At 43.1% G+C, this 12,004-nt stretch overlaps 1 protein-coding gene across 2 annotated transcripts in view; it reads left to right on the top strand.

Moving 5' to 3' along the window:
* The window catches only part of LOC137439811 (glutamate receptor ionotropic, kainate 2), a 426,037-nt gene that overhangs the window by 186,273 nt on the left and 227,760 nt on the right, over positions 1-12,004 (top strand). For both annotated transcript variants that reach the window (XM_068135931.2, XM_078767891.1), the window contains exon 7: positions 5,831-6,025. In XM_068135931.2, coding sequence (XP_067992032.2) covers positions 5,831-6,025 — 195 coding nt within the window. The remainder of the gene's footprint in view (positions 1-5,830; positions 6,026-12,004) is intronic.

Genomic DNA, 12,004 nt, shown 5'->3' with positions numbered 1-12,004 from the left:
AAATCACAGGTAAATTCGATGAGGTTTGAGGTATGAAGACGACATACTGTAACTATATTCCACTGCAAGTCATTTTTCCTTATCAACCTGATCTGATCAACAGGCACTTTCTGCAGCATCATTAAAAGGGTATCTCCCCATAAATAAAGGAAAACAAATATTTTGCAGTATTCCATTTTATTTCTTTACTTTTATTCCAGTATTCCATTATTTCTATTTCTTAGCCTGGTGTTGGGCTAGCGGCTAGGGTGCCAGCTTAGGATCCTAGGATCCTGGGTTCGAATCCCGGTCGATTGCTGAATTAACGCCAGGGGGGTTGACTCAGCCTGTCATCCTTCCGAGGTCGGCTAATTGAGTACCAGTACACTGGTAATTCCCTGCTTGTCGTAAAAAGGGTTGGCGGCAGGAAGGGCATCCGGCCGTAAAACATTGCTTCAAAAAGGGGACCAAAAAACAACAACAACCACGGTCCTCGAAAAAGGCCAACCCCCGCTTTGCGGGGAAAAATGGCCTCTAATGGTGTTTTTTTTTTTTTTTAATTCCATTTTATTTCTTCAAACCCCAGTCCCAAGTGATTGGCAAATCTCATTTTCTGTTGCATACACCTCATGCAGTCTTACATCTTGTTTTCTTTGGACTCCGGTTGCAGGTTGGTCTCCAGCAGAGATCTACCTGATCATAAGAATGCCCACGCACATGTCGACTCACACTAAACTGTCATGCACCGCAGGCCGTAGAATTACTGCTGCGATTATTATGCATTGGGCAGCACAAAAACAGTAGTCAAAGGACTCTCGAGACATGTATTGTGACGATGCAGTGAAGATTTTTTTTTTTAGGAAAGGATCACGTGTATGTGTTTGCATCGTCGTTGTTGTTTTTGGCGAACACATTGAAGACGTGGTTTTATGTTAGGTGTGTGAGCGACTCTTGTGCTCTCACATGGAAAAAAATAATATGATGACTTGAGGTTGTGCTTCACAACAAAGAGCAAGCAAGCATCATGCCCACCAAACCACTTCAATTATTTTTCGACGTTAAGTCAGATTTAGGTGTAATCTCACTGAGTAAAATAGATAAAGAGTCCAGGCCTCAGCCCCTATATATAAAGCAAATGGCAATGCAGTACATCTTGTAGGTTTCTAGTGAAGCATAAACGCAGGCTGTAACTACGCAGGCTGTAACTCGTTTAACTAAGAAGCGGAATAGAAGAACCGCCTTTAGAGGCCATTTTTCCCCGCAGAGCAGGGGTTGGCCTTTTTCGGGAACCGTGGTCCCCTTTTTGAAGCAATGTTTTATGGCCGGATGCCCTTCCTGCCACCAACCCTGTTAGTCGCCTCTTGCGACACACAGGGAGTTTCCAGTGAACTGGTACTCAATTTGCCGACCTCGGAAGGATGACAGGCTGAGTCAACTCCCCGAGCATTAATTCAGCAATCGACCGGTATTCAAACCCAGGATCCTAGGATCCCAGGATCCCAAGCCGCACCCTAACCGCTAAGCCAACACCAGGCTGGTGTTTCAAACCAGGAAGAGGAATAAGAAAAATAAAATTGTATTTTACGTGCAAATCTGTCCCAGATCAGGCTGTGGCCCAAGGTAAACTGCACTGCCTTGGAGAAACAAGACTATAACTAGAACGGCACCCAGTAGAGAGCATACATCCGCCAGGTGAACAGTTTACGTTTTGTATCCCACCGGTAGGTTGTATCTGGATCCAGACCTGAACCAAAATCGAATCAGCTTGTTCTTGTCACCTAACCAATTTATGCGCCTCGTTTTGACATAACTCGTACATGTCAGAACTTGTCCACAACTTTTTGAGGTATTTTGTTGACAAACAGCCAAACAAGAAACATACAAACAAACAGGGGTGAAAACATAACCTCCATCCACCTTCGGTGTTGGAGGAAACTAGAAGGACACTCGGTAGAGCGCAAACCTCCGCCAGGCTGAACAGTTTATGTTTTGTATCCAATGATGGGCCGGATCTGGATTCGGACCTGAACCAAAATCGAATCAGCATGTTCTTGTCACCGAACAAACTCATCCCCCAAGTTCAGTCATAACTCGTCCATCACTTTTTTAAATATCATGCTATATATCGCTTTTCGCCCGATCTCTCAATTGTGAAGAATCACTGATAAAAATTATATTACCTCCGACACCGAAGGTGGATGGAGGTTATGTTTTCCCCCCCTGTTTATCTGTTTGTTTGTATGTGAGCAGGATATCTCAAAGTTTTGGACGGATTTGGACGAGATTTGGTGGACATGTTGGGTGTGTGATTAGATTTTGCTGAAGATCCAGGTCCGGGTACTGGATTTTTTTTTTTACACTTTTTAAGTGATTCTTCAACATTGAAAGAAGGGGCAAAAACAACATATAGCATGGTATTTCAAAAAGTTGTGGATGTTATGACAAAACTTGGTGGTTGAGTTGGTGAGGTGAAAATAACAAGCCAATTAGAGTTTGATTCAGGTCCAGATCCAGATCCGGCCTATCAGTGGATACAAAATATATAATTAATATTGAAAATCGGACAAGCAAGCCAAAATATTTACAGACTGGACCGTAAATATACCATAGATTGGGAATGCCACGTGTACATTCCATGAACTTTGCTGCAAAATGTTTGTTGCACTTTTCCTCGCTTGTCTACAAATGTAGCATTCGTTTTTTGGGAATGCCTTCACAATCCACGCGTCAATTTTCTGAATGGACTTCATTTCCATATGGTACAAATTGCAATCACCAAGTTCTTTTGTCTGAAAATATATTTTCCCAAAATGCATTTTGTGATGGGTGGGGAGGGAATGTAGGTGTTAGGAGGGGCGAGGGAGTAGATGTAGATCGGGAAATCATGATTGCAGTATTTCAATTCATGTTTCAGGTCGACAAGAGTTCTTGTTGTTTGTTCTTATTGTTTTTGGTGTGGTTCTTGTTGGGGTCTATTTTTGAAATGTGTACCTATTGGTGAGACAGCTGCCGGAAGCCGCCCACATTTGGCGCTCGACTCCAACCACCATGGCACCCAGATTAAATAATATGGCCGCCATCTTGGTTTTCTGGTGGGCTTAAGACATCAGGCCTGTAGGCTTCGAGCTGCTGATTATACAATGCCCGGGTGTGTTGCGTCAGATTTCCATTGGCTTTGTTTGGGTGGAGTGTTGATTGGAGGGTGTCTTCAAGTGTTACGTAATGTATTTGGGGTGTGAAACCAGACCCAGCTGTCAGTCAGACTCATAATTAACATTGAGCCAAACCAAGAAGACCCTCAGAGATGAATTGTATAATATCTTCAACTGAAAGGAAGAGGGATGAAACTTAATCGTTTTTGTCAGTGTTACATCTTCTTCTTTCATATGCAGAACAAGACTGTGGTGTATCATTGGCTGAGTGTGTGGCTGTGCTGCTGATGCAGTGCCCTCTGTAGGTTATGGCAATAATTTGTAATGTGTTCAGGGTGCCAGCGAGTTGTTAGGACGAAGGTTGTACTCTTCACGAAGGACACCACAGAGGGCGTAGTAAGGTCTGGACACAGCTTGAATCATGTTCTTTATTGGAGACGATGATGCGCTCCCACAAGAAGTTGCACCATCATGGCTTCAAACAACCAACACCCAAGCCACACCACCAGCGGTCACTATGCAGTACTTAGTGCCAATCACAACAGACGGAACACCCAGTTTAACATCTTTCCGAGGCATGACACACACATTGATGAATCAAGATTACCCTACCTGTGAAATACCCGAAAGAAAGTTGATAATTGGATCAAAATTCGAACCCCGGCCAGACATCTCAGAGGCGGGTTTGCATAACTTTAGGCCATCCTGCCATCCCAAAGTGTTACTTAACCCATTGAAGAGCACATTTGCATATCTTAATTGAGCAATGGAAAAGTATGTCAGGCTTGTCGGCGAAATAGTCATTATATGTACTGACTGATTCCTTACAGCTTTTCACCACATGCAACATTGACATCTTCATTCCAATTCACAAGTGTGAACATCAAATATACAATGAAGAGCCTTACTGTGGCATATAAATCCCAGTAGATCTGAGAATTAACAATCAATGTCATATTATATCTGTGTGTGGTAGATCTCAGTTCAATAACCTCTCCTATAACTTCAGCAAGGAGTGAGGTGAAAAAGCACAGCAAAATTGATCCTCTCAACTATAGGCCGGTCACATTAATAGCACCTCTCCCAAGGTTTGTGTGTGTGGTCAACAGCACAACGATTGTGGCCAACAGCACATCCAAATGAGGCCACGATTGTGGCCAACAGCACGTCCCAATGAGGCCACAATTGTGGCCAACAGTACGTCCGAATGAGGCCACGATTGTGGCCAACAGCACGTCCGAATGAGGCCACAATTGTGGCCTACAGCACGTCCAAATGAGGCCACAATTGTGGCCTACAGCACGTCCAAATGAGGCCACAATTGTGGCCAACAGCACATCCAAATGAGGCCACGATTGTGGCCAACAGCACATCCAAATGAGGCCACGATTGCGGCCAATAGCATGTCCAAATGAGGCCACGATTGTGGCCAACAGCACATCCAAATGAGGCCACGATTGTGGCCAACAGCACATCCAAATGAGGCCACAATTGTGGCCAACAGCACATCCAAATGAGGCCACAATTGTGGCCAACAGCACATCCAAATGAGGCCACAATTGTGGCCAACAGCACGTCCGAATGAGGCCACAATTGTGGCCTACAGCACGTCCAAATGAGGCCACAATTGTGGCCAACAGCACGTCCAAATGAGGCCACAATTGTGGCCAACAGCACATCCAAATGAGGCCACAATTGTGGCCAACAGCACATCCAAATGAGGCCACAATTGTGACCAACAGTACTCAGTTAAACCGGTGTTCTTTCTGCTGGTGTTTGCTTGTGGATGCTAAATATCTCATGATATCTCTTGGAAAGAGTTGTCCATGGTGTGATGGTGCCCATGCCAAATTCCTACCCTGACTAATGCTCGGATATGCAATGGCAACCCACGCAGTGCATTGTCTTTCTGCTTCAGCAAGGACGATGCTCTGTAAAGAGCATGGCCTTGAATGGAGCAGCACACAGTTGCATCTTTTTCTTCTTCTTTGCAAGTACAAATTAAAACTCTTCATAGTTATTATGAAACGAAATGTTTGGAGTAGCTTCGTTATCTAAAGGTTAGTAATTATAGCCACACTCGAGGTTCATCAAGGAGGGATAGAAAAACAATCTGCACTTTGAGTCAGGGAGTGTAATTTATAAGCAATTAAATGTAAGAAAGTGCTGAATGAAAGAAGATTTATAGAATTGTCCTGCAGAAAGAGAGATTGTAGAATTGGTGAAAGAGACGATGTGCGGAGCGCTGGCGATGTCTCCAAATGTGAGAAGATAATATTACAACTCGAGCCTTATATTGATTAATCTATTTTCTTAAGATAAGGTTCATTCGCTTAAGATAAGGTTCATTCGCTGAGCAAAAAATTCTGAACATTTAAAGTTTTTATTCAAAGTGTTCGCACAATTCAGGAGAGGGAACGATGGAGCAGCGACAGCTAGGCTAAGGGTACCAAATAGATGTTGGCTCGAACTTGGCATGACAATAGCTGCATGTGATGGATTGCGGTCGCCTTGCGCTGAGCAATATCAGTTGCAGAAAGGAGGAGAAAATTGAAGAAAAAAAATAAAATAAAAATTCATTCGTCGATATTGAATCGTCGACCTTCTTGATTAATCTATTTTTTCTCTTTTTCTTTCCAACATGCTTCTCTTTTTGCTTCATGCTTCTTCTTTCATGCTTCTCTTTTTCTTTCCAACAGGACATGTTTGCTCTCAATCTGGAGCAGTACTACTACACGGGCGTGAACATGACTGGGTTTCGTCTCCTCAATGAAGAGAGCGCCCATGTGGCTTCTGTCATCGAAAAGTGGTCAATGGAAAAAACCACTAGCGGTCGATGGAAGAAACAGGCTTCAACAAGGCCCGATTCTGGACTCCTCACTGACAAAATGACGGTTCGTATTTTCGCTGATCTGGTGGTCGAGCAACCACTAGTTTTCCACCTGTGGTTTCTCACTCGTTAAGATTGAATTTCTGAAGTGCATATTTTCCATTCATGAGCTAGAACCTTTTAAAAACTTTTTTCTCTCTCAAAGACGAGTGATACTAGAGTGCGTATAATTTTCTACTTTCTCTTACCCTAACCCTAACCCTAAAAAGTGTTCCAGATTAAAACTGGAACTGCAATCCATTCAACTCATGCGGCCTTGTTGCATTGAGCTTTACTGGGCTAGCCTATCGTTTTCCTGCAATCAGGAGTGAGTTTGCACTACTTGCCATGATTATGTTGAATCCTCAATTGGAGGAAATTCCTCAGTTCTCTCAATCCACTTGATCAGATCTGTGTAGTGGAAATGTCCTGCATATGACCTGCTGTGATGCTTTGTCTATATTGCATGTCCATCATGTATTTTCTTTGCAAGATTGATGTTAATAGAAGATCAGATTGACAGCGGGCATGCACTGATAGTGCGGCACAAATACAACAACAACAACAGGCATTTTCAGGCCATTTTCCCTGCTAGAGCGGGGGTTAGCCTTGTGGGCCCCATGACAATCTTCTCCATTTTGCCCTATTTTCTACATCTCCCCTTGTTAAGTGCGGCACAAAAAAAACCCCCCACCTTTGGAGGCCATTTTTCCCCGCGGAGCAGGGGTTGGCCTTTTTTGGGCACCGTGGTCCCCTTTTTGAAGCAATGTTTTATGGCTGGATGCCCTTCCTGTCGCCAACCCTGTTAGTCGCCTCTTGCGACACACAGGGAATTACCAGTGAACTGGTACTCAATTTGCTGACCTCGGAAGGATGACAGGCTGAGTCAACCCCCCCCGGAGCCTCCAGGGAAGAGGGTGATAGACTGGAGTAGAGGCAGTAAAACAGAGAGGCCACCGACCTGTCCATGATCTGAGAGCAACTGTCCTTTTGCTCTGGCATCATGATGCTAGTAGACATTGATCCTTATTTTCCACAGAATCCAAAAGAGACAAATATGATGCAGGGGCACCATCCCATAGTGGAGAGCAGAATTGCATTGAGCTTATAAGGACATAGGCCTTGCATGAAGAGGCTATGAGTAGTTTTGATGTTTAAAGTAAAGATTTATAGTGATGAAGGAGGATGCTCAGTCTAGGGTTTAGTATTATCACAGTATTATAATATGGAGGATATACTGCCATCTCATCTTGATATTCATTTGCTTGAGGTTTCATTACATTGTGTCATCCTAATGCACTGAAAGTGATATCAAAGTATTCAGAACATCATACAAGTACTTCCCTGCAAATTCCTACACGGGGTTTTGGAAAAAAAGAATCAAAATCAAAATTATTGCATGTGGATGCTTCGAGCCTGATTTCTCAGAAACAGGTTCGAGACATCAAATGTCAATTCTGATTCATATTGAAGAATGACAATCCATTTTCCACATAAGAACACTTACTCGTAAGAAAATTATGGAAAATAGAACACATGGGGTTTTGTTATTATCCATATTCCAATGTATAATTCAAAATGCCTCTCGCTGTGTACTTCAAAACACCTCACTTCATTGTAAAACGTGGGGATAGGAATAAATACTGCAAAGGGTAGGGACTTGGAATAAACTCTCCCACTTGGAACAGCGCTACACGATACACATTTATATGGAGAATTTGCATCCCCTACCTTCCTCCCAGCCACCCCCACCCGCCTCCCCCCACTCCATCAGGACCACCAGAAAAGATTAAAACACCCCTATGCATGAATTTGGGTCATGCTGATCCTATATTACAAGTCTGGATGTAATCGGCCCAGAACAGTAGGAGGGATAGCGTAACAAACAAACAAACAAGCAAACACACACCGGTCCTTGAATTTTAGTGGGTGGTTCATGTGCAGCCACACGGCTGCTGGTTGTGGCATCATTTTTCTGTGGTTGTGGCATCGCTCGGCATCATTTTTCTGTGGTTGTGTGGTTGTGGCATCACCCGGCATCATTTTTCTGTGGTTGTGTGGTTGTGGCATCACCCGGCATCATTTTTCTGTGGGCGCGTCTGCAATGCCTCTGTATAACCAGTTATCTGGTACTCATTTTGCCGACCTCGGAGTGATGACAGGCTGAATCAACCCCACCTGGCATTCATTCAACGTGATTCGAACTCAGGACATTAGGATCCCAAGCCCGTTCGGGTTAGGGTTAGGGTAGTGAATGATAGTAAAAATGGACATGCAAAAGTAAAGGGGGCAGGAGAGAATGTACGTTTCTTAAAATCTACATGTGTAAGTTTTTAGTTGTTTTGATTCACAGTTGTTTTGTATGTCCTTTTCCATGAACTAAGACAAATATTTCCCAAGACAAACGTATTTTCTCCCGATTTTTGAATTTGTAGAGAAATCGGATTCTAATTGAAAATTTCATCAACCCCAAACAGGAATTCCATCATGATTGCTCCCTCGAAAGCGATCCTTGATTCCTAATTGTGTATTTATCACACTGTTAACGTTCGTTACACTCAAAACCTTCCTTTCGTTTTTGTTCATTTCCCAGATTAATCCCAAATGTCAAATCGTTATTTAAAACGGACATTCATGCATTCTGAAAGCTCCCTTCGACCCCACCTAAACTCCTATGGGAAAATATCTGGTGTTTATTAAAGCCTGATAATGTGTTTGGCTAATGAGCACCGCAGCGGCAGACCTTTGCATTTCCCTGAGCAAACACCATTTTCATATTGCCACCCCCTATTATTTTCATCAGCCATTCATACACGGCTAAGGGTGTCACAATCATGGCTCCATGCGCTACAATTCCAGGGGGAGGAGGGGGGGGGGGGGTAGGTTAATTCTCTTTGAATCACTACCGCTGCCCAGTTTACTGTATATCCCGGTTCTTCGTTCTCGGGAATTTTTGGAAGGTAGAAAGAAAAAAAAAAAAAAATTGGCAAGAATCTTATCATCCATGCCCCATAATGATTGCTATTGATTCGTTTGCTTCAATTTGTTGTAATAGTTAATGTGCCACATTGGTCTTGTGGTTCCGACAGATAAGCCGGCTTAACGTACCCTCCAAAGGGCAGTGTGATCCCAGATTTGGCAACCCTTGCTCGCTTCTCAACCAGAACACAATCTTTTCGTCGATTCACCTGGGAAATTGGACAAATTAGAGGATTTAGTTCTCGGGAATTTTTGAAGGTAGAAAAAAAATTAAATAATTGGAAAGAATCTTATCATCCATGCCCCATAATGATTGCTATTGATTCGTTTGCTTCAATTTGTTGTAATAGTTAATGTGCCACATTGGTTTTGTGGTTCCGACAGATAAGCCGGCTTAACGTACCCTCCAAAGTGTGATCTCAGATTGGGCAACCCTCGCTGCTTCTCAACCGGAACACAATCTTTTCGTCGATTCAGCTGGGAAATTGGACAAATGAGAGGATTTAGTTCTCGGGAATTTTTGGAAGGTAGAATTTCTTTTAAATAATTGCCAAGAATCTTATCATCCATGCCCCATAATGATTGCTTTTGATTCGTTTGCTTCAATTTGTTGTAATAGTTAATGTGCCACATTGGTCTTGTGGTTCCGACAGATAAGCCGGCTTAACGTACCCTCCAAAGGGCAGTGTGATCCCAGATTTGGCAACCCTTGCTCGCTTCTCAACCAGAACACAATCTTTTCGTCGATTCAGCTGGGAAATTGGACAAATTAGAGGATTTAGTTCTCGGGAATTTTTGAAGGTAGAAAAAAAATTAAATAATTGGAAAGAATCTTATCATCCATGCCCCATAATGATTGCTATTGATTCGTTTGCTTCAATTTGTTGTAATAGTTAATGTGCCACATTGGTCTTGTGGTTCCGACAGATAAGCCGGCCAAACGTACCCTCCAAAGTGTGATCTCAGATTGGGCAACCCTCGCTGCTTCTCAACCGGAACACAATCTTTTCGTCGATTCAGCTGGGAAATTGGACAAATGAGAGGATTTAGTTCTCGGGAATTTTTGGAAGGTAGAATTTCTTTTAAATAATTGCCAAGAATCTTATCATCCATGCCCCATAATGATTGCTTTTGATTCGTTTGCTTCAATTTGTTGTAATAGTTAATGTGCCACATTGGTCTTGTGGTTCCGACAGATAAGCCGGCTTAACGTACCCTCTAAAGGGCAGTGTGATCCCAGATTTGGCAACCCTTGCTGCTTCTCAACCGGAACACAATCTTTTCGTCGATTCAGCTGGGAAATTGGACAAATTACAGGATTTTGTTCTCTGGAATTTTTGGAAGGTAGAAAAAATATTAAATAATTGGCAAGAATCTTATCATCCATGCCCCATAATGATTGCTATGATTCGTTTGATTCAATTTGTTGTAATAATTAATGTGCCACATTGGTCTTGTGGTTCCGACAGATAAGCCGACTTAACATACCCTCCAAAGTGTGATCTCAGATTGGGCAACCCTTGCGCGAGCCCCCATTCTCAACCAGAACACAATCTTTTCGTCGATTCACCTGGGAAATTGGACAAATTAGAGGATTTCGTTCTCGAGAATTTTTGGAAGGTAGAAAAAATATTAAATAATTGGCAAGAATCTTATCATCCATGCCCCATAATGATTGCTATGATTCGTTTGCTTCAATTTGTTGTAATAATTAATGTGCCACATTGGTCTTGTGGTTCCGACAGATAAGCCGGCTTAACATACCCTCCAAGGTGTGATCTCAGATTGGACAACCCTTGCTCGCTTCTCAACCAGAACACAATCTTTTCGTCGATTCAGCTGGGAAATTGGACGCAGGGGTGGACAACTGGAGGCCACCACGTTAACATCCAAGCTTCTCGGACCTTGAGCCCATTCGCTGTTCCAAATATTCCCTTTAGAATGTGTTTCATGGCTCAAAGAAATTAAAATCTATTTGTCTTGCCCTGTAAGGGAATATTTGTGGTCATAAAAATCGCCAGATTTGTTGCTCGCAACACCTCAGAGTTGTGTATTAGTCGGAGTTGGGAACAATAAAAGCAGGAACTTTATCAAAAGATATTTGATGCACAAGCATCTCAAAAGCAATGCTCTTGCTGCTTTGAGCTCCACTGCATTATTGTCTCCTTGCGAGGCAGTGAATTACTTCATCGCGACTCTTAATGCCAGTCGCTGCCAATGCCATTCATCTTGTTGAAGAAGCAGCTACGCGAGCCTCCAACCTAGCAACCAGAATTCATTGATGCTCGACATACGTGTGCCGATAAATGATTCGCATCAATTTCTCGTTGCATGATCTGATATATATAATTTTTTTTACCATCATCACCTGATTCCCATCCGCCGGGTATCGTTTGCACGATTTGTTTTTAGTCCAGCAAATGCAAGTTTGCGGTTTAATCGCAAAAGCATGCAACCCTCTACATATCGGGCTCCACTATATCTTGGAAATATATTTGACTGTGCGCTGTCAGGGCACTCCCACTTAATGAAATCAATAGCAAGCATTCCTCACAGGCTTTCGTTGGGTCTTGCCGAGACGATAAATCCAGTCGAGTGCATCGGTAATCGGCCATCTTGAAATCTTTAATTCCGCCTTGGGATCCCCTGGTAAACATCCTCTCTTCTAATTACAATTTACATATGAATAATACGACTTCCCTGTGCATATATCCCTCTGCTGCTTCTTCGCAGCTTGCTACCCATCTGTTGAATGCCACCTTACTCGATACCAAAAGGTTTTATCCGTAGGCCTATAGAATCACCTTTAGAGGCCATTTTTCCCCGCAGAGCAGGGGTTGGCCTTTTTGGGGCACCGTGGTCCCCTCTTTGAAGCAATGTTTTATGGCCGGATGCCCTTCCTGCCGCCAACCCTGTTAGTCGCCTCTTGCGACACACAGGGAATTACCAGTGAACTGGTACTCAATTTGCCGACCTCGGAAGGATGACAGGCTGAGTCAACTCCCCTGGCGTTAATTCAGCAATC

Source organism: Myxine glutinosa, chromosome 14 (genome assembly GCF_964187855.1).
Source record: "Myxine glutinosa chromosome 14, kmMyxGlut1.1, whole genome shotgun sequence".
In the NCBI taxonomy this organism is placed as follows: Eukaryota; Metazoa; Chordata; class Myxini; order Myxiniformes; family Myxinidae; genus Myxine; species Myxine glutinosa.
This window is presented reverse-complemented; position numbering and strand designations above follow the sequence as displayed.